Here is a 21927-nt window from a genome sequence, read left to right on the forward strand (position 1 = left end):
TTATTATACCCTTTGGGCTTTCATCATTGCGTGCCAGTCACCCACCTTTGAAACAGGAATAGGAATACTGATCTCACAAAGTTATTGCAAAGTTTACGTTTATTGTATGTAGTCTTCCCACGTTATGGACACATCTGCATATACATGTCTATGGGAAAATGTAAGGTTTTTCTATTCGGTGTAGGATGCAGATAGTAAGCATTCAATGGGTAGTAGGGTGAGGGCAAAACTGGGCAATGTCCATTTGCTGAGTGAATCAGAAATCCTGATGGGGAAAATGGAATAAAGCAGCAGAAAGAGTATTATCAGAAGCAGGCATGTATAAAACTGAAGTTGCATGGCTTTCAAATCTTAACTGCTGCATAGCTTGGTTTTACAAACATGTATTTAAAGCTTTGGGAGGATTTGATGTGATACAAGTTCTGCAAAACCATTGGTGCTTTCTAATCTGCATTTCGGTCCACTGTGAGGCAAGTGTAAGGATTGGATTGGTAAGAGTAGAGAAGGAATGCAGGGTGGTGTGTGAACATTGTGGTGATGTCTTTTATGTATCAAAGTATGTATGTGCTTGTGTACTTTTTGGGAAGAGCAGTTTAAAAATACCCACTAGTAGTTTTGGAGTCATTTGTGAGGAAGGCTTTCCGAACAAGATTGTGTTGCTTGAGTCATTTAGCTGTGTGTCCAAAACACCAACACCATGAATGTTTCAAGAGAAGTGTTCTCTGTGGTATATGTAGCATAATTTTTGTAATAAATATCCCAAACAAATGTCAATACTGAATTCATAGTTAATTACTTTGGCTTTAATTTTTCTTTCTTGTCCTCTTTTTAAAATGTTATCAGTTTGTTTCCTTTTCAGTGGTTCATTAAACTTGACTGTTTTGCATGAAACTTTTCCACTAAATCCACAGCCTCATCCTGAGCTATAAACCTCGCTCCATTTAATTTGCATCATTGATTATAAAGGAGAGAAAACAGGTCAAGTTATGCCCTGACAGAATGTCTCCTCATTTATTTAGGATTTTTCAAATACTGTTAAAAGCATAATGGAATTGTGGGAGTAAGAGAATGGATGGCAAAGTGTTACATGATTGTTTAGTTCAGGGAACTGCTCCTGTTAAAAAGAGCAGCCCTGCCTTCTGAGCCTCTTTCCTTGTTAGCACTTAATACTTGTGTAACTTGGTATTACAGAAGATTTTAGAGTGGTTCTGAAACAGGGGAGTTATCCTTGGATTTGCAAATGGGGAATGTATGCAATTGTTATAAAGATGAGAGTTGTGTAGGTATTTGGTGGTGTTTAGCTTCTACTTTAAATATAACTGTGTTTGCATACTGTCATCCTTACCTGTTACTGCCTGAAGCTTGGCTGAAAAATGAGGGACTAGCTGAATTACAGTACTAGAGGTGTGCACTGTGTTGGTGCAAACATCAGTACTATGCCTGCTGTCATGAACATAAAAATAATATTGTCATTGTACCCTGTGGTGTTAACTATATATTTCAGCTAAGTGACATCAAACAGGCTAAAACATTGTTGTGCTAAGGATTAGTCAAGCATGCAGGGTGTGCAAGTTTCTTGCATTGAAGTGCTTATGACCTGAAGCAGTGGTCCCCAAGCTGTTGCTTGTGATGGCTTGGGGTGCTGCTATTGGACACAGAAAGTTGTTAGGCAGTTTTCTATGGAAGAAAAAAATCCATGGAATGGGAAATGTTCTTTTCTAAATAAAGAAATTAATCTGGCTTTTTGTAGCTTAAGCCAGTTTTGGTAGCAGTTGCTGTATTTGAAGAAATTATTTCTTTATCATGCTCTTACTGTTAAATTTTTTTCAGGCCACAGTCAGAACGATTCTTTTTACTCTGGTTTGCTTTTTTTTTAATTCTGCTTTTGCTTTCAGTGCCCTAATGCCTTTCAATATTTAATATACAAGAGATTTTCTATCTTCTAGAATAAACAGCCTGAAGGGAGGAGGAATCTCTGAAACTATCCTACTTGAATGTACAAGAAGAAAATCCAGTGTGCAACCAAGCTGTTTATCTGATTGTGTACCACTGAAGTGCACTTCATTGAGCCCTGCTTCTACACAGGCCACTGAAGTGATCTGTCAGTGATTTGTGTAGCTGATATGTATTTCCAAGTCATGCTCTCTTAAAAAAAAAAAACAAATAAAAACCCAACCCAGACCTTCACATTGCTGGGAGAGTAGAATTGATTCCGTGGTTGATAGTTTGGTACATAGAAAATTTACAGGAAAATATGTAACTTTTTTTTTCTTGATTCATGGACAGACTGCCTCTACAGGTTTGATATATCTTTTATTCTTAGCTGCTCAGGGGAGCTGCTTAGCTTCTTAGCAGCACATGTTTTGTGCTTTAGGAGGGGAGGGGCTCTCGGGAGAAGCTCTTTGAGGCTGACATGCTGTGGGAAGAGCCATGGCAGAGCCAGAGGTTCTGCAAATTGCTAATAGTGTGTGGATATTTCTGTTAATTTTTAATACACAAGTGTGTGAGAACTTTTTTCTTTTCTTTTTTATGCAGGTCAACTTTGTAGTGTGCCAACTGTTTGCCTTGCTTGCGGCCATTTGGTTTCGAACATACCTTCATTCAAGCAAAACTAGCCCATTTGTAAGACATGTTGTTGCAACCCTCTTGGGCCTTTATCTTGCACTTTTTTGTTTTGGATGGTAAGTTGCACTTAAATTCACTTTTCAGGGACTAGTACATTTTCATTTCTTGTTTGCAGGGAAGCAAAGTTTTGTTATGAAGAACCTTATTACATAATTCTATGGTTTTTAGCTGCTGCAAGTGTACAGAAAATAGCTTAAATTTTCTGATGTGGTTAACAAATTTTGAATGATCTTCCATTTGCAAACTGGTAACTAACATACTGTCTGCCTGTGGTTTTGGGAGGATGGAGCAGGTGAAGTTTGTTTAACTTGTACCAGTTTTTCTGTAAACTTGCTTAAGAAGTATTCTCTTGAGGCAAAACACAGGTGTGATGACTTAAGATAATTTCTCTTAAATATTCACTGCATGAGAGCTTGCTGTGTCTTTTTCTGAATATTGAATATAATCTGACTTTTTGTAGGAAGAGTGGCCAGAACTGCAGTACTGATGATGCTCCTAATAGTATAAAACACCTGGAAAGGAGCTGGCCTTGACTTGAGAGTTTTTGGGCTGGGGGGGTGGGGATGGTGGTGTGTGTGTCTTTTTTATGTTTTGGATGGAGGATGGGCTTTTTATTTGTTTGTTTGGGTTGTGTTTTTTTTAATACAAGTTTGCTGTGACTGCTGTTTTCACATCTTGATCTTTTAACAGCGTAGCAAGCCAGAATGTTAGTAGGGCTAATAAAGGGTATGCATTTAGTTTGGTGACATTTTTTTTTCCCTTCAAAATTAGCTTTCTAAATGGTTCTCATCCTCCTAAGATGGTTTAAGATTAAGTGCCAGTTTTGTTTTATTGCATGGTAAACACAGTGCTTGCTCAGCTCTAAGCGTGTAGAAGACTTATTTATACTGACTATTGTTGAGTACTACTGAACTAGGGGGAATTAACAAGCTGTTGTGCAGGTGGGAAGTTGCACACAGTGTGCACACGCATGTGCCTGCACACACAGAGTGTGTGTAAATAAATCTTGGAATTCTAAACCACAGATTTGGCCTCTACATTGGCATGTTGCAGAGGCTTCTCAACATTAGTTGATATGTAATACTTCTAAATTTAGGAAAAGAAAAATCAGTAAGTTTTATTCTTTGGATTTACACGTGCAATTTACTTGTGTATATATAATTCCATAACTCCCATGCATTTCTTAAACTTCTGGCCATGGTATTCTTCTTTGAGAGAATGATCTGATGTCAAAGACTTCCAGTCTTAGCACCAAATGAGGAGGATCATATGGGAGACAAGTGCTACTGTGTGTGGTTTTTCTGAGAGCTGTGTAAGCTTTAGAAGCACATTCTGTATCCATTGTTTTGAAACAAATTGTTAATTGTAGCTTGTAATTAGAAAGTGTTAATGATATATTCATACCTGAAATTTGGGGATGGGAGACTTTAGAAAGAAACAGCCTCTACCCTCAACAGACATAAGTAAAGATTTGCAGAAGCCTCTCACTGGCAATATGCCTTGGAAAAGAAATCAGAGAGAAATTTTATGCCATAGTAGAAATCCAGATTATTCTACTTTGCTTTGGATTGTACTTAAAACAATTATTTTAGCAATGAATTTCTCTTTTAGTAAAAGGGTTTTTTTTTAATACAATCATGGAACTAGAAGCTTTTTAAAAATGCCAAAAAGAAAGAACATAATTTGAGACGCTAAAAGTACGCATTCTTTAAAAGGTTGGTACTTCTGTTGCACTTGTGCCAACTCCTTTTTCTATTGCTTAAGTATTATACAGGCATGTTTTTTGAGAGTTTTGTTTTGTTTGGTTCCCCTCACCCCTCCCCAAGGAATCAGGTATACATACAGGTTACAATCCTGTGGTACACCTTCAAGGACTCTTCAATTGTATTATAATGTGTGTATACAAAAGGGAAACTGTTACTGTTTCCTTGTGTAGTGTTTATAGTAAATGGGGATTTGCAGATAGTCTCATGCAAACCTAAATGTGGGAAATAGTTTGGAATCTGCACCTTTTTAAGAATATTTATTATTCATTATGTTGTCCATTTCAATTTCAGGTGTGTTAGTTTTCAGTCACCTCTGTAGTTCTTGTGGTGGTGATATGGGACAGGAAGAGAAGGGATAATTCCCTTGGGATAATAACGAATAGCATGAAAAGCCTAGAATACCCTTTGTATGTAGCTAAAATTTACTACTTCATGTTGTATTTAAATGCATCCCTTTTAATTTTTGAATTGGAGATCAATCATATTGTTACTCTTGACTCTGAAAGAAATATTTTCAGAGACTGTAATCTTGATATGATACTCCCATGTCAACCCATAGTTTTTCAGCCTTTGATATGTCCCTTTCTCTGTTTAAGAAGCAAAACACTTAAACTTAAATTTTTGTCATTTCACTAATGCCTGTCTTTGCTACACAGTGTTCCTAATACGTGGCTGATATGAAAACAAAAAGTAAATATTTTTTTTAATTGGCAATTGCTTATATTAAATGTGCATTTGAACTTTAGGTAGTCATATCTTAGATGAGACTAGCTAGTAGTGAAGCATGGGAGCATGTGCAGATTGGATCTTCCAGAAAAAGTCAAGATTTTCAAGGTCAGTTTATATCCAAGTGAATTGTTTTCCCTCAGTTCATCTTGTGTAGACTTTGTAGGATTTTAGCTGGATAGAACTCACTTTCTTGTTGAAAGTCTTTGAAGACATTTCCTTGTGAATAGATGAGGAGTGAAATTAGGAAATGGCTGATGATAAGCTGAAAGAAAACAGTATCAGTATAACAAAATAGTAGCTGCTTTTTATGGGAAAAATTCCAAAACTAGATCAACGTGTTACTTGAGCACATATAAGTATGCTACTGAGGCACTTGAAGTACCAGAGTGAGAGAGAATCAACTTACTGAGGATCAGATGCTTTTCCCCAAACACTGGCAATGGTTTGCCACCAGTGCTCTACTAGCTTACTGAAGTATAACTCCTTCAAAAAAAACCAAAACAAACCCAAAACAACAGTGGTGTGGTAGCTATGGTGGTGAGCTGTGGAAAACAAATAAGGAGAAGAGGTTAGAGCACCTTTGTGAAATAAATCTGTGGGTTGTTGGCATGTAGGTTTTTTTTGTTTGTGTTTTTGAGACCATCATCACCACCATCCCTTTGTCAGTTATTGATGACCCGGGGCAAAGAGACTGGCTGGACAGTGTTACCATTTCTATTGACTGGGAAATCTTCCTATATACTGATATTGTGGATATTAAGATATTGTTGGCCTTATCTGAGATACCTATTGTTGCAAACAGGTAAAAAGATGAATATGGAAATTGAACCACAAAACATTCATGGTTTTTACACATGAAATAATGCCAAGTGGAAGTATTATGAGACATATTCTTTGTATTCTAAGGATTATCAGCATTTACTATATTGTTGTTTATGAGATGGAGAATTGTAGCTAAGTCTAGTTTTTGTTCATTACTGCTGTCTGTGCTATGCTAAAGGGGGAAGCTCTCAACAGAAGAGAGTGCTGCAGAAAACCTGACTAGAACAAAAGGGTTTTTTTTGGAAGCAGTGATGGAGTTAAAATTTGAACCTCTTTAATTTCATGTTAAATAAATATATGCATCCAGTTTATTGTCATTAATTAAAATGCTGTCAGGGTTTTCTTTTTTTTTTTCCTAGGTATGCCTTACATTTTGTTATACAAAGTGGAATTTCCTACTATATCATGATCATAATAGGAGTGGAAAATATGCACAAGTAAGTTTCCATTCTAAAATATTTTTTGTTTGCTTTTACAAGAATGCTACTATTTAGGGTTTTTTGTAACTGTGTACATATACTATACTTCTGGTTGTATCATAATATTTAATTATCTGAATTCTGCTAACAGTGGTTTTATTTCCAGGAGAGAAAATGGCTTATTTGGGTATTTTTGCCAACTTTTTGGAATATCTAAAGCTTGTTACAATTGGTAATATCCCACTGAGACTTCTTTTGCGTTCTCAGCATTCTGATTTTTTTGTCATTACTTAATCATAAATAATTCTAGGTGTCTAACAAACGAGTTAACTATAAAAATGTAATCTGATAACAGCCAGTGCTAGCAGAAGGAAGATGTCTGAAGGCAACAGAATGTGTGTGAGAAATTTTTTTTAAGTACCATGTGTTTGTAATTTCCTCTCTTTGTTTCATTTTGTTAGAATAATATAGTGTGAATGCTGTCTTAGGTTAAGAACACTATTGTAAATTTATATATATAGGGCATTATTTTAGGTTTGCTTGAATGCATGATTAGATTAGCAGTATCTGAATCCATATAGAATGGCACTTGTTTCTCTTTTTCAATCATTCTTAAGAGCAGGAAAGACATTTATTTTATTACTGTATGCATATGTTTTACTATTCCACTAGTGTAGAGATTGGAACCAAATTAGGTTCCCACTGTGTTAATTCCTGCATAAATGTTTAGTAAAATAGCAAATCCTTTCTTGAATAGGTTCCTGAAGTATGTGAGGCTGTCAGGAAAGATGCTGGTAAAAGAACCAAAAAGGAAAATTACTTTACACAGAAAGTACAAAGCCAGGGTGGCCTTAGTTCATGATCCTGCCTATTAGAACACTCTACTTCTTTATACTCTGTTACTGAATATAATTTTTTTTGTCTTTTGAAATAGCCCATATTAGGCTCTTGTTTTTGGGATTTTCTACGAAGGCTGGCATATTCAAACTACTGCAGATGTGGGAGAACTTCATTTGGTTGGATGACTGGTTTATATTCTAATGGTTTATTTGATTAGAAGTTGTGTTAAAGCAGCTTGTTCTTATCAATTTCTCTTTAAACATGTAACAGTGTAAGTTACAACTTAGGTAGCTTAGTATTTTAAAAGAAATTATTAGTGTAGTTAAATGCTGCAAAAGGAGGTACCATGCAGGATTACTTTGGTCTTTATCATAAAAAAATGACACAGGTTTCTCATAAAAGGAAATCTAGCAGTGGTTTACTTCCCTAATAGCGAGGCATGTAGGCATGTGTGTATCTAACATTTGTGCATTGGAGCAAGGAAACTTGCTAGTTCCTGTTCTTCCCAATTCATACCAGCTGGTTTAACTGCATGGTCTGATCTGCTGAAATGTTTGCTGTGCTAACATTGCTCTTAATTACTGCACAGTTGGGACGGTAAAACGTAGATTTGACTACTGGCCTTATATTGCTCTATCACAGTATGAATTGATATACTGTTGGATAAAACTAGAAAGCTCTTCTTTCAGTGGGGAAAAAAGTGTAACAAATGGAGTAATTTGTTATTCAAGTTGTGGACAAGTGCTTGGGTGCTGTATGGGAAGCTCCAGGAGCCACTTCTAATAGGTGATATAGGCAAGACTACAAGGTTTGCTCCCTCCATTGCCACAGTATGCCAGAAGGGGTGATGCCTCTTGGTGTCCCTGTATGTCTGTACCTTTTACTGAAGGAATGCACCATGTACTCTTAATTTTCTTTCATGAAAGTGCTACTTAGAGCTTTCTGTTTGGCAGTCTGAACAGAAACTGATCTGAATGACTCCCCTCCCCACCTAAATGTCTTCAGGGTACAAATGTGTCACATGGAGCCCAGGGGAGATTTAAAGTTAAGGGCTGTATAGTAGGATGCAGCTGGTACCATGTGACTTCAGGATTGGAGAAGAGCCCTGTCAATGTTTTACTGGGGTGTGTGTGTATATATACAGCTAATCAGAGTACTTACGTATACCTGCATAGCCCAAGTTTTGGGATTTACTTTGTATGTTGTAGAGGGACCCATTGGCTGGCAGTCCTAGCTAGCTAGAGGTTATCTGCATTGTTCATAAGCTTCTTAAACTTGGAGTCTGTAGAACATCAAATACCTATGTGTGATGTAAACATGGTTTCAAGTGACTTTTGTATTGGAAAAGCACTTGTGTATTGTATAAAATATTTTTGTCTATTATCTAAATTACTTCAGTGAATGAAGTTTGCCTCTTCTTTTCTCTGCCCTGCTTGCTGTCCTGCAGACTTCATGAGTGTATGGATTGGGAACATCATTATCCCTCTCCTTTCTGCTTCCCCCACCCCCTAATATAGTTCCTCAGTCTCTCCAGCCTCTCTAAAAATTGTTTAAACAAATAAGAGACAACTGAAGGTCTTGGCAGCTGAACTGATAAGCAGTCTATGTGCTGGGTATACCGGCTTTCCTTATCTGAAGCAAGGAGAGGTTTTTTTTATAAACCAAAGCAAACTTTCAAGTCCGATACTGATGCTCTTCTAAACCTCTCTTGCTTTCCTAATGTACTTTCATTGGATCCTAAAAGTCTCTGCTCTACAAGGTTCCTACCTTTGTGATTTTCCTGAGGGAACCGAACCTTTTGCAGCTCTTGCTTCTAGGTTGATTTTGACAATACATGGTATGTTAAAGATGAAAGCCTTACTTGAACAACAGAAAAGCGAGCAGGGGAAAAAGAAAGAAAAAAGGTAAAAACCCAGGGGAGTGGGGGAGCAGGAAGAACTGACCAGAACTGATCATATATTTTAGCGACTTCTAGAATAAAGTTAATTAGCAGAAAATGAATTACCTGAGACTTGGATTTAACTAAAATTGATCAATTATTTTTATACTTAGGTCTTATTTAAATGATGGTACTTTAAATGAAAGATGGAGTGATAACACTAGCTCTCCTGAATGGTTCAAAAGCTCATATCTTTTAATTTACGACTAAGCTATCTTAATACGTATTTGATGCTTTCATGGCTCAGTTAATTGTGAAACTGAAAAATGTGTTTAAGCATGTTCTCAGTTCCAATGAATTTGCATTTGGTAACTGATGTGGTGCTAATTTTTTTTTTTCTTAGAAATTCTTCTCTTTCTTCTATGGTTGTGAAATTGCTACTTGTCTTAGAAGACAAAACCCCAAATGCCACAAGGTTTTTCCTTAAAGCATTTGGCTACCATTAGCTAAGAACTACGTAAGGAGTGCTTGCACAGGTGATTTGATGACAATGTTTTTAAGGTTTCTAGGTAACTGTCTCTTTTGACTTGATCGTTCATTTTATGGTTGGTAAATAATGTCACTTAGCCTGTGGGGAAAGGGGAGTTAATTATAGGGCTCACAGGTGCTTCACTGAAGTCAGTAGTTTTCTCAGTGATTTCACTGACAAAATACAGAAGTCCCAGCCGTGTCAGTGTAGAAAATAAATCTGTTAATTTAAAATAATTCCTGTTAAACTGTTCACTGAAATTTCTTAGATGTGCTAATGTAAAAACAAGTGATAGACATGCTATTCATGTCTGATATCTTCTGCGTTATGCTTAAAGTTGCAGGATGATACTTTTCTTGTTCCAGAAGTCTAGAGTTGAACTGTTAAGACTTAAGGAGGTTATTTCTGGCTTTAGAAAAGAAAAAATCCACTTGACTTTTCTGGCATCTTTAAGTTGTGAAAAGTAAATTAATGAAGGACCCAGAGACCTGAGACAACTAGTAGCATTAAATACATAATGAGCTGATGTGCGTGTGCTACAAGGGCCACAAAGATGATGAAGAGACTGGAGCATTTCTCCTATGATGAAAGGCTGAGGGAGCTGGGACTGTTCAACCTGGCGAAGAGAAGGCTTGGGGGGATCTCATCAGTGTATATAAATACCTGGAGGGAGGGAGCCAGGCTTCCTTTCAGTGGTGCCCAGTGACAGGACCAGAGGCAATGGGCACAAACTGAAACATAGAAGGTGCCATCTGAACAGCAAGAAACACTTTTTACTGTGAGAGAGGCTGTGGAGTCTTCCTCCTTAGGAATTCAAAAGCCATCTGGACATGGTCCTAGGCAGCTGGCTCTGGGTGGCCCTGCTTGAGCAGGAGGCTTGGACCAGTTGACCTCCAGAGATCCCTCCCAACCTCAACTCTTCTGTGGATCTATTTTATTTTGATGCATATACAATTCTTTGTACTGCACCTACACTCATGTATGGGAGCTGTTTGAACATGGTAATGTGAAGAGATACTCGAATTTGAGTAAACAAACTTTGGTTGTAACTGGTCTGGCCCCTGTGGAGATGTTTCCTGGTCATCCCTTTCCTTGGGATTTGGGAATGTTAGTCCTCATTAAATTCCCTTTCCCCTCCTAGCCAGAGCCAGGACAGAGCAATGCCTTGCTCCTCTTTTCCTTCACTCCTTGCTGTGGCTTTGACAAACAGTGGGAGACTTGATGGTTTGATCTTGGGAATCTCAGATTAAGAGACAAATAGGTCTTGTTCATTTGAGTGAACTAATTCACTCAGCATGTTAATTGAGGTACTTAATTTGTCAGGTGTTTAATAATGCTGAATGTCATGACTTATTGATAGGTTTGATTGCTAGTTAGCCTACAACTTAGATTGCTGTGAAAATTAAGTTAGGAATTTTTTAAAAGTTATGGTTTCAGTGAAATACGAAATGGATCAAGCAAATTACTCTCTCATCCTGTGAGTTATTGGCAAGGTTTTCGTAAGCATCTTTGTATATTCAGAAGTGAGAGTGTTCATAACCTGAAACAATTTTTCAAAATGGGAGTTAGGCTGGTTTTTGAACTTTTGTCTTTTCCAAAGGTCCTTGATCAAGGTAAATGTAAGTTTGTTGGTTTGTGGGGTTTTGGGTTTTTTTGTGGTGTGGTTTTTTTTTTTGTGGTGGTGTGTTTTGTTTTTCTGTCTGCTTTTAGTTTGATAACAGGTGTCTTAGTCTATGAAGAACATATGTGATGTGGATAAAGATGATTTTTTTTTTTTAATCTGCAAAAGAGGATCTGAAGCAACATCTAAAATTAGTCATCAAATCAACAGACAAATAACAATATCTAACAATCGTTAAGGGTTTGACTAAGAAATGCTAATAATTCTAATATTTCTAATAGTAATTTTTAACAAATCTAGGCTTAGAAGCCTGCCAATATAATTAGTTCTTTGAAGGCATGAGGGCATCAAGACAACTGTAAGCTAGCTGGTGTAACTTCTCAGTTATGAATTTGTAATTAATTTATGTAACTTGAGTAAAAATGTCTGGTACATAGGTAGCTGCCAAAAGACAGTGGGCATAGCACTGAGAATACCTGGATTCGTAATTTGAAGTATTAATAGCTGTGAACTGTTCTGCATATACAAACACACTTTTTCTGCATTTCTGCTTCTACAGTTAGTGCAAATAAGATAAACTTATCTGAGATTAAGAAACTAATTGAGAGCTGAAAAATCTTAAGTATGTTCTTATTCAGCCAAGGATAAATACAAGATGGAGGAAGAGGAGATCTGCTGGTTCTGTAGCCTTAAATAATGCAAAGACTGAAAAAACAAGTACTATTCTGTCACTGCAAGCAATTTTTGTTGTCTTATCAGATCTATGTTAAATGCAAAAAAAACCCCAAACCTGTTACAAACTTTATAATTATAAAATTTTATTTGATTAAAAAACAATTTAGAAGTATTTTCTGTATAGATGAGAATCAAATACATATTAAACAGTATCATTTCTACAGTATGCATAGAAATCTTATCCTCCCCTATTAGAAATAAACACCAAGGCTAATGAATGGCTGTATTTAGGAGCATATTTCAGTAGTTATCAACTAAAAAGAATCAGGCTTCCATTTTGAAGTGGTATGTCTTTTCCCAAAGAAAAGGGATTGCACTTGTTGATTTCTTTCTACAAAAGGGTAGATGGTTATTATATGTATCTGTCTCAGTGTGAGCAGTGTTGTAGCTAAAATAGCTAATGTGAATCTTCAATATAGTAAAGATTATAAATTTGTTTTTTATTCCCAAAAGTAGTGGTGAGATTGCAGAATTTTGTCCTGTTTTAGTCTTGTCCTCCCTTAATCCTGTTAAGGAATGATTTGGCAATACTGAATCTCACATGAAGAGCCATAGCAATGATTTGGGGAACTGAAACCAAGTATTGTTAAGAACCTTATTGGGTTCTTATCAAGGAACTACAAGACAGTGAAGTGTTATATTGGAGATAAAAATGCAGAGAACTTCTATTTTAGCAGACAAAGCATTACAAGAAGTCGAGTTAATGGTATTGAAAGCAAGATTGCTGTTTTCCGTTAGATGGAAACTCTTTTCTGCTATCAGAAATACTATTATGGCTCTATGCAGAAGGATGCTTCACCTCTCTTGTTGAATTGGTTAGTACATTTTTATTTTTTTTTAATAGCAAAGCATATGGTCTGGCTGCTAGATGGTCTTTCTAGTTAGATAAAATCTTTGAGGTTTTGCTTGTGTAATGGCAAAGACTCTTTGTATTTGTTTTCAGAGGTGAACAATTTTTTTCTTCAAGAATGTAACTTATCTTGTACACATATATTAAAAAGGTAAAACCAGAGTTAAAATAGAACTATCACAGATAACCAAAGTTGTGATCTGAAATAGGCTTCATGTTTTCATTAAAATTTCTCATGGCTGTTAATTTTGTCCTTAACTGCAAAGTTTCTTCTTTATATGGTTAAATCAGATGATCTACTTGAGAATGTCTTAACTTGAGTTAACTGTGCAGATGAGAGCTCTGCACAACTCATTCTTGTATCCTGCTGCTGCTACCTTGGTAATGTGTGGGGATAGAATTTGCATGAGGCATATCCTATAGTTCTTTGAAGTTTAATATCTGCCTCCCATATGCTCTTTGCATCACTTCTACATCAAATTCCTCTTTAAAACCACTTACAGTTTAAAACTGACCTACCAAATCTAAAAAACAAAATAACAACAACAAAACCCCCTATATCCCTGTTTGCTTCTGTGGAGCTTAGAAATTGAGTTTGATAGTGCTAGAGGTTTGGGGGTTTTTGAGTGTGCTTTATTGACTTATTTATCTTCATAATTTTTTATATGTTTGATTTTTCTGATGCTTACCTAGAGAGCAGGCTTTCGTATTCTGAAGAGTGTGAATGGAAACACTGACTAGCACCAGGCAGTGATTTTCTGTATGCTGAAGATCTGACTATTACAAAAATAGCCATGTAAATGGATGGCTGTCTTCAATGACTTGAAAAGTGAGCAATTGTTGAAGTAAACAGCTGTGAAGGAATTTCCTAGTAGTCCTTATGAATTTCTTTTGAAAGTATTTGTTTTAAATAGCTATTACAAGTTCATCCACTTTGATAACTTCCTGTAACTCTCCTGGCTGTGCTTGGATAGAACATAATGCATTACTTAAAACAATAAAGGTACAGGTTGAAAAATAACTTGCTATATTATCCTTCTTAAAATTGGAATGTTCAAATGGAAAGGCCTGTATTGATCATATTTTTTGTAATTACAGAAATAGAGTGAAAAGAGAACTAGAATTTTCTTATTTTTAGTGTCTGTCACTTTTGCCTTATTTTTTAAATAAAGATTAAATACATTTATTTAATCTTTGGTGAGTGTGTCCCCCATGTATATATAGGGAGAAAGAAGGAAGGACAAGGATCATGTAGTGTCTGCAGCTTTTTGTGAAGGTTGACACTTATGTAGAGAGGCTGATAAAGATAATAAACAACAATGCAAAATAAGGCATTTTTGAAGTGTTGTAGCTACTTCAGTTGCTTTGGTACAAAAGAGGCATATGTTGCCTTAAAGTAACTAGAAAAATTTCTGACTGTATACTTCGTATTTCCAGGGAGAAGAGTCTAAATTAGTCTGTTTTTAAATCCCCCCCCCCCCCCCCCCCCCTTTTTTTAAATTTTATTTTTGACTTGGTTGCTGATGTTATTCAAAGAACGGAATTCTCAGAAGAACAGGCTTTTTAACAGTGTTGTTGGCTTATAAAACCTCTGTTATCACACTTGAGAGAACTCAGGTGAAAAAATTTCTGGACTTCTGTTTTATGAAGTAGCTATACATTTTTGAGTATCGATGTTTACCTGAAAGAGGGTTCTTTTACTTCCCTAAACTTTAAATTGATAGGTAGTTTTTTCACACTGTGTACTTGGTTTCTATAAGCATATAGAGGACAACCTTTTCTTGAAGGGCAGCAGTAGTATAAAATGGCTGGGCATGTTAGAAATCTTTTGGGACTGAGTAGCTGTTGCTTTTTGGCTTGCATAGACCTCAATTTTTTTTTAATCTTTGTGCTCTAAGTGAAGCTGAGCATGATCAATCAAGCAAAAGAAAATTGATAGAGTAAAGTCATGTTTTCTGGGCTCTGTATTTGTTTGGTAATCTTTGAAAGCTGTAGCACCTATATGGATATTTCTTCAAGGCACATTACTCTGCCTGTCATGCTGCCAAGCAACTTGACTGCTAGCAAATGAGCTCTGAGTCATGGTATCATTGCTGCATGGTTTATTACCTCAACAAACTATTGATGTCAAATAAATCAGGCTCCCTACAAAATGAAGTGGCAGAATAAATTGTACCTAGGAGAGTTCAGTGAAAGCTGTGTTCTTCTTCAGCTCCTGGCAAAGACTGCCGCTAATAAGAGTTGATTAAAAATTCTGGCTGCGTGGCATTGTCTGAATTGAACCGGTGGTGTTTGTGATAGAGAGATTAGATGCAAGGATTCTGTGTATTACAGTCAACTTTCTTCTCTAAGTGCATGTTTCTGCATAGTTGTTTTTTTTATTCTTTGGTGAAATATCTTGTATTTGAGACAAATTTCACTTGAGTAATTACGACAAGCTCAGCAAACAATCATTTCATTGTCCTTAATGGAACTGTTGGCTGTAAATTATGCAAGTCAGTTTTGCCTGCAGAACTGCAAGTGGTGGTGTACAAAGTGCCTGGCTTGGAGCTAAAAGTTGTTTGAAGAAGTAAAAGATGAAGACCCTTTTTGTTATAGATGCACAACAAAACACAAAAAATCTATTTGTGTTTTGTTTCCTTTAAGGGAAGGTGGATGTAAATAAAAAGCATTGATATTTTAAAAATACAAATTTCTTCATTTTAAAATCCAGTATCTCAGTTAAACATGTGGATAAGTTTCATATAGCTTTTAAAGGTGATGGGTTTTGCAGGTCAAATGCCTTTACTGGAAGTCAAAGATGAGATCACAGAATCATAGAATAGCTGAGGAGGGAAGCATTTCTGAGTCCAACCTCCCCTGTTCAATGCAGGAACAACTAGAGCAGGTTGCTCTGTGAAACCCAAGTCTTCCTTAATATGAACATGATCCTGGATAGCTCCAGTTGTCATAAGCATGCTAGCCATTTCCTTTTGGTGTCTTGCTTCAATGTCTATTATAGCTTAAAATTTATTTGAGGTGACTTAATGCAGCTTAGTTTTCTGATCTGATCTGGACTTGCTACAAAAGGTTTTTTATTTTTTAATTTCCCCCCACCCAGTAATCTCACAGTATTGTCAAATTTCAAGGAAATTGCACAGATTTAGCATTCTTAACTTAAATCTATTAGGCTCATTTCAATTTAAAGTGAAATAAACCAATTGTAATTGAGACAAATATTTTGGTAGGAGGACACCACATTAGCCAACAAGTAGTAGTAGTCTGTCTTCCTATCCCTCTTTTTTTGTAAGAGAGAGTATCAATAATGAAAAGGGGAGGTAGGGGCAAAACACACAAAACAAAGGCTGTGCCAAGAGAAAGTATGTAACTCCTCTGTCTTCAAGTCACTAGAAACAGGTGGAATCCAGGCTGAGTAAGAAGGAAATATCAGAGGAAGTATTTGATGCTTCAAGTTTGGTTTTACTTTCAATTCACTTTTCAATTGTGTTGGAAGACAAATGTCTTTTCAGTATTCAAACAAGAAAACCATTCTTTTTTTCTATGCCATGAGAAGATATGTGAAGGGTTTACTTACACTCTCTTCAGTATGGATGAATTGCCTGGAAGTTTTAGAGGGCTACGTGCAAGAAGTCCTTTTTCCTTGTATGTCAGTTGGCATAGTTTTCAGCTGGGAAGCTTACTGTTTTATGACAGGAAATTTCAAACTTTCCTGATAGAAAGTGGCACCTGATTATGTTCGAAGAGAAGTGGGTAAATAAAGATATTGTAAATGAAACTGATTCCCATCTTAAATCTGACTTAAGTCATAGTGGAGCTTTTGGTGTGCTATTTTCTGGGAAATTTTGGCTATATGTTACTGAAGCAGGTTTGCTGTGTGTCTACATCCAGTAAGAAGATGCAAGTACCTTGGACAATGTAGTGTGGTGTTAATCTTCAAAACTGGATGAAATAAAAAATACTTAGTATTACCAAGTGCTAAGCACTTTGCACAGTCATCACTAATCACAGGCACAACAGGACTGTTAAGTCAGTAGGCTTGCAAAAGGAGGCTCTGAGTATTTCAGTATATGATTCATTAAAGACTGAATAATCTGGTTTATGAATAGATCATATCACATGGAAATGCACAATGCATAACTTTAAACAACAGTCATGTAACTGGCTTTCTATTTCTTGGTATTCTGCCCTTTCTAGGTGTGTCTGTGATGTTTTAAATCCCATATCCTGGAAACTCCTTAATAAGTCTCAGGCTTTTTGGTTCATCAGGTGTTAGTCTTCTCCTTCCCTCCACCATGGTATCCATTTGTGACACCACACTTCATCTATGCTGTGGTATCATCGATTTGTCTAATCACTGTCTTCTGGCTTTGATATCAAGTGCTAATTTTTTGTGATTGGTGTTATTGCTTCTGTAGAAAGCTTTTCATGTTCAAAGCAGCTCACAATCTATTGAATGTTTTAAGGACATCTTGTGAGGTATGAATGAGGTGGTGTGTGTGTAGTGAGAACTAGTAAAATTCTGCCATTTCCCTATGTAAGATATACAGGTGCCGGCTGAAACTTGGTATATGTATTTTCATAAATCAAAACAAAAACCTGTAGAGCTTTCTTTTTTTTCTTTTTTTTTTTCTTTCTCCTACAAGATGGAGGCAGGTTGCATTGATCAGCAGTATTCACATTTTGTCTCCAAGTCCACGCTTCTCTGGCTTTCTTTCTCTGTGTGACCCTGGTGCTCTGGAAAGCTGACCAGTAAATGCCATAGGCACATTCTTCTGCAGGCAGAGGACATTCGTGTAAAACTGTGGTCTTCAGGGCATTGGTTTTCAGTTGTCTTGACTACAGTAGTTTTACTGGAAGGTTTGCTTCAGAAATTCATGTAAGCAGCATGATTGCAATTTCTTAAGAATTGTTCCCACAGTAACTTCTTACCACTTTATATGGTAACAAAGTTAGAATTGGTCTATGTGAAGATGATGCGGTATGTATATTACTGGGCCTGAGGGAGCTTTCTAGAAGAACGGGCCTTGCTACCAAGCTGCTACCAGAGCTGTAGTCAGAAGCCAGTGGCGGCTTCATCATTCTTAGCTGCTGGAGAGCACAATAACAGATTTTGCTGTTTTATATAAATGTCTGAAGTAACAACATCCGTATCCAGGCAGGATATCTCCAAACTGAAATAGCTAAGGCTTTCTAAACCTTTCAAAAAGGTGTGAAAGCAAAATTGGTTCATAGGTGGCTTCTGAAAAGTGGGTTGCAATAAAGCTTTATTCTGATGTTGGTTTGATATGTGGCTTTGGAAGCTGCTTAGTTTCTCTGGCATTTTTCCACACTTCATGTGTGAGCAATTAGTGTATGTGACACAATCTGTATAAAAAGTAGAAGGGTCTAAATAAAGGAGCCTAAGGCACCTAGAAGCAGATTGAGTTTAGTTTGTTGTGCCAGCTATGCTTTGCTAGTCATATAACTATTCAGTGCATTTTTCAAAGATCTTGCAAAGGTATTCCCTTTGCAGTGTAGAATTGTCTCAAGACCATGAAATGATTTCTGCTCCTCAATGCTACCCTCTTATGAATGAAAACTGAGATACAAAGTACAACATCAATCATCTAAAACACACACAAAAATCAGAACTTCTGAAGGGCTGGAAGGAATGTCCTATGAGGAGTGGCTAGGGACTTTGGGCTTGTCTAGTTTGGAGAAGAGGAGGCTGAGTGGTGACCTCATTGCTCTCTACAGGTTCCTGAGAAGGGGAAGGGGAGAGGGAGGTGCTGAGCTCTTCTCCCTGGGATCCAGTGGTAGGACACATGGGAGTGGTTCAAAGCTGTGCCAGGGGAGGTTTGGACTGGACATTAGGAAGCATTTCTTTACCGAGAGGGTGGTCAAACACTGGAACAGGCTTCCTAGAGAGGTGGTCAATGCCCCAAGCCTGTCAGCATTTAAAAGGCATTTGGACAATGGCATTAACATGCTTTAACTTTTGGTCAGCCCTGAATTGGTCGGGCAGTTGGACTAGACGATGGTTGTAGGTCCCTTCCAACTGAAAGATTGTATTCTATTCTAGAAGAGAGTTCTAGATGCAGTCACTGTCCAGTTCTTAAGGTAGAAGAGATCCTTTTTCTGGAAGTAGTAAACCCCATATATTTTAGCAATTAATAACAATGCATTGGGTTGTGAGGCAAGTGATGCTTTCTAAAATTGGTAAAATGGTGTCAATCCTTGCTGGACAGACCAGGGGGGTTGTGGTGAGTTCAGAATTCCTTCTGGCTAAATTAAGGAGAAATGACACCAAATGATCAGTTAAACATTTTATTTATGGCAGAAGCAACCTAAACTTCGAAGGAGTAATAGTAGGTGGCGTGGTTCCTATTGAAATGTCAACAAAGGTAAGGAGCACGATATCACCACCCTTGGATCCTGCGATGAAGTTAACGGTCAACGATGCTGACGGTCATGGTAATACTCCGGTGATGGGTGCGCACAGGGCTCCTCATGTCTTCGTCTTTTATAGCCCAGTCTCCGCCTTTTCTCATGTCAGTCATGCCACCCTTGGTTTTCTGCGCACTGCCCCTAAGGACTTATGTAGCTCTAATTTTCTGTGCAGGTGCCATCACGGGGGGTGGTTGTGAGACCCTTCCCCAAATAAGCTCTGGGTGACCCCTGGCCAGATACAGTGAGTTGTTCCGCCCAGTTCATCAGGATAGAATCATAGAATCATTTAGGTTGGAAAAGACCTTCAAGATCATTGAGTCCAACCATCAACCATGCCCACTAAACCATGTCTTGAAGTACCCTGTCCACTCACTTTTTGAATACCTCCAGGGATGGTAACTCAACCACTTCCCTGGGTAGCCTATTCCAATGTTTGACAACCCTCTCAGTAAAAAAAATTTTCCTAATATCTAACCTAAATCTCCCTTGCCTCAACTTGAGGCCATTTCCTCTTGTCCTATCTCCAGCCACCTGACAGAAGAGACCAGCACCCACCTCACTACAACCTCCTTTCAGGTAGTCGTAGAGAACGATAAGGTCTCTCCTCAGCCTCCTTTTCTCCAGGCTAAGCAAGCCCAGTTCCCTCAGCCGTTCCTCATAAGACTTGTGCTCCAGGCCCCTCACCAACTTGGTTGCCCTTCTCTGAACATGCTCCAGCAACTCAATGTCTTTCCTGTAGTGAGGGGCCCAAAACTGAGCACAGTACTCGAGGTGTGGCCTCACCAGTGCCGAGTACAGGGGAACAATCACCTCCCTGCTCCTGCTGGCCACACTATTTCTGATACCGGCCAGGATGCCATTGGCCGCCTTGGCCACCTGGGCACGCTGCTGGCTCACATTCAGCCGGCTGTCAACCAGCACCCCCAGGTCTTTCTCTGCCAGGCAGCTTTCCAGCCACTCTTCCCCAAGCCTGTAGTGCTGCATCGGGTGGTTGTGACCCAAGTGCAGGACCTGGCACTTGGCCTTGTTGAACTTCATACGATTGGCCTCAGCCCATCGATCCAGCCTGTCCAGATCTCTTTGTAGAGCCTTCCACCCTCAAGCAGATCAACCCTGCCTGCCAACTTGGTGTCGTCTGCAAACTTGCTGAGGGGGCACTCAACCCCCCTCATCCAAATCATTGATAAAGATATTTAACAGAACAGGGCCCAACACTGAGCCCTGAGGAACACCACTTGTGACCCGTTGCCAACTGTATTTCACCCCATTCACCACAAAACACATGCCTCCAGCATCCCACATCACATGTGGTGTTGCTATGCAGAACTTATCTTGTTGCAGTGCCTTGTAAGCAAGTTCCGTTCCTTCCCTCAACTGCAAAAGCCAGGCCCTAGTCTCTGTCCATCACGATGGGTGTTGGAGGCATTAACTCTGTCCAGTCTCTCACAAATGGGTGTCCTGGTTTCAGCTGGGATAGAGTTAATTTTCTAATAGCTAGAATAATGTTGTTTTGGGTTCAGTATGAGAAGAATGTTGAAACTGATGTTTTCAGTTATTGCTAAGTAGTGTTTAGACTAAGTCAAGGATTTTTCAGCTTCTCATGCTGTCGTGGTTTCAACCCAGCCGGTAACAAAGGACCACGCGGCCGTTCGCTCACTCCTCCCGCCCCCCTCCGGTGGGATGGGGGGGAAGACGGAGGAGAGGAAAAAAAAAAAAAAAAAACAACCAAAACTGGAACCTCGAGGGTTGAGATAAAGGCAGTTTACTGGAACAACACAAAGAAATTGCAACAACAACAACGGTACTAATGAAAAAGTATACAAAAAGAGTGATGCACAGTGCAACTGCTCACCACCCGGGACCCGACGCTCTGCCACTTCCCCCACCGAAAAGAAGAGCCCACCCCCCGGCCCGCTCCCCCTTTATATACTGAGCATGATGTCACATGGTATGGAATAGCTCCTTGGCCAGTTCAGGTCAGCTGCCCCGGCTATGCCCCCCACCTCCCAGGTTCCTGTAAAAATTAACTCTATCCCAGCTGAACCCAGGACATTATCCACCCCTTATTCTATACCATCTACATCATGCCCAGATCTTACATTTTCCAATCGACCACTACCACTTCCTTGTCTTATATATATAAGTATATGGACTTGCGTCCGTCCCCGTCGTCCCCCCGCACACACACACACACGCGAATGGTATTCCTTTAGCGTATGGGCTATTCCTCTAATGTGTCCATTGATTTTATTTAGTCCATGACTTTGGGGCTCCATCTGTTGTAACAGTTCTTCAGGATAAGAGAGATGGTGTGAGATGGTGGGTTGTTGTATGCTGCCTCTGGAACTTGTGGCTAGTACATTTGGTGCAACTCACGCCCTTGTTCTGCAGGTCGAGGATGTTGATCTTGAGGAAATTGCTGGGTGTCAGTTCAAGTTCTGTCGCTGTTGTACTTGGCTTAGTTTCAAAGTCCATCCCGCAGTCATTTGGGTAATTCTTACAGTAATACCCTTGATATGGCATATAGACACTATAGATACAATGACATGCATTGGCAGGGTATTTAGCAGTTAGGTATCATACAGCCCAATTCACTGGCTATTCTCTCCCAAAATCAAATCTCCCTGAGGTACACATCGAACTTCCCCATCCTTCTGCATCACCCACCAGGTGTACCCAGGTC

The 21927-nt window shown here is 38.4% G+C and overlaps 1 protein-coding gene across 1 annotated transcript in view; it reads left to right on the plus strand.

The window, feature by feature from the left end:
• Window positions 1-21927, plus strand: part of MBOAT2 (membrane bound O-acyltransferase domain containing 2) — a 108289-nt gene that overhangs the window by 14177 nt on the left and 72185 nt on the right. The window contains exons 2-3 of the mRNA XM_069805834.1: window positions 2536-2681; window positions 6302-6379. Coding sequence (XP_069661935.1) covers window positions 2536-2681; window positions 6302-6379 — 224 coding nt within the window. The remainder of the gene's footprint in view (window positions 1-2535; window positions 2682-6301; window positions 6380-21927) is intronic.

This window comes from Haliaeetus albicilla, chromosome 18, assembly GCF_947461875.1.
Source record: "Haliaeetus albicilla chromosome 18, bHalAlb1.1, whole genome shotgun sequence".
NCBI lineage: Eukaryota > Metazoa > Chordata > Aves > Accipitriformes > Accipitridae > Haliaeetus > Haliaeetus albicilla.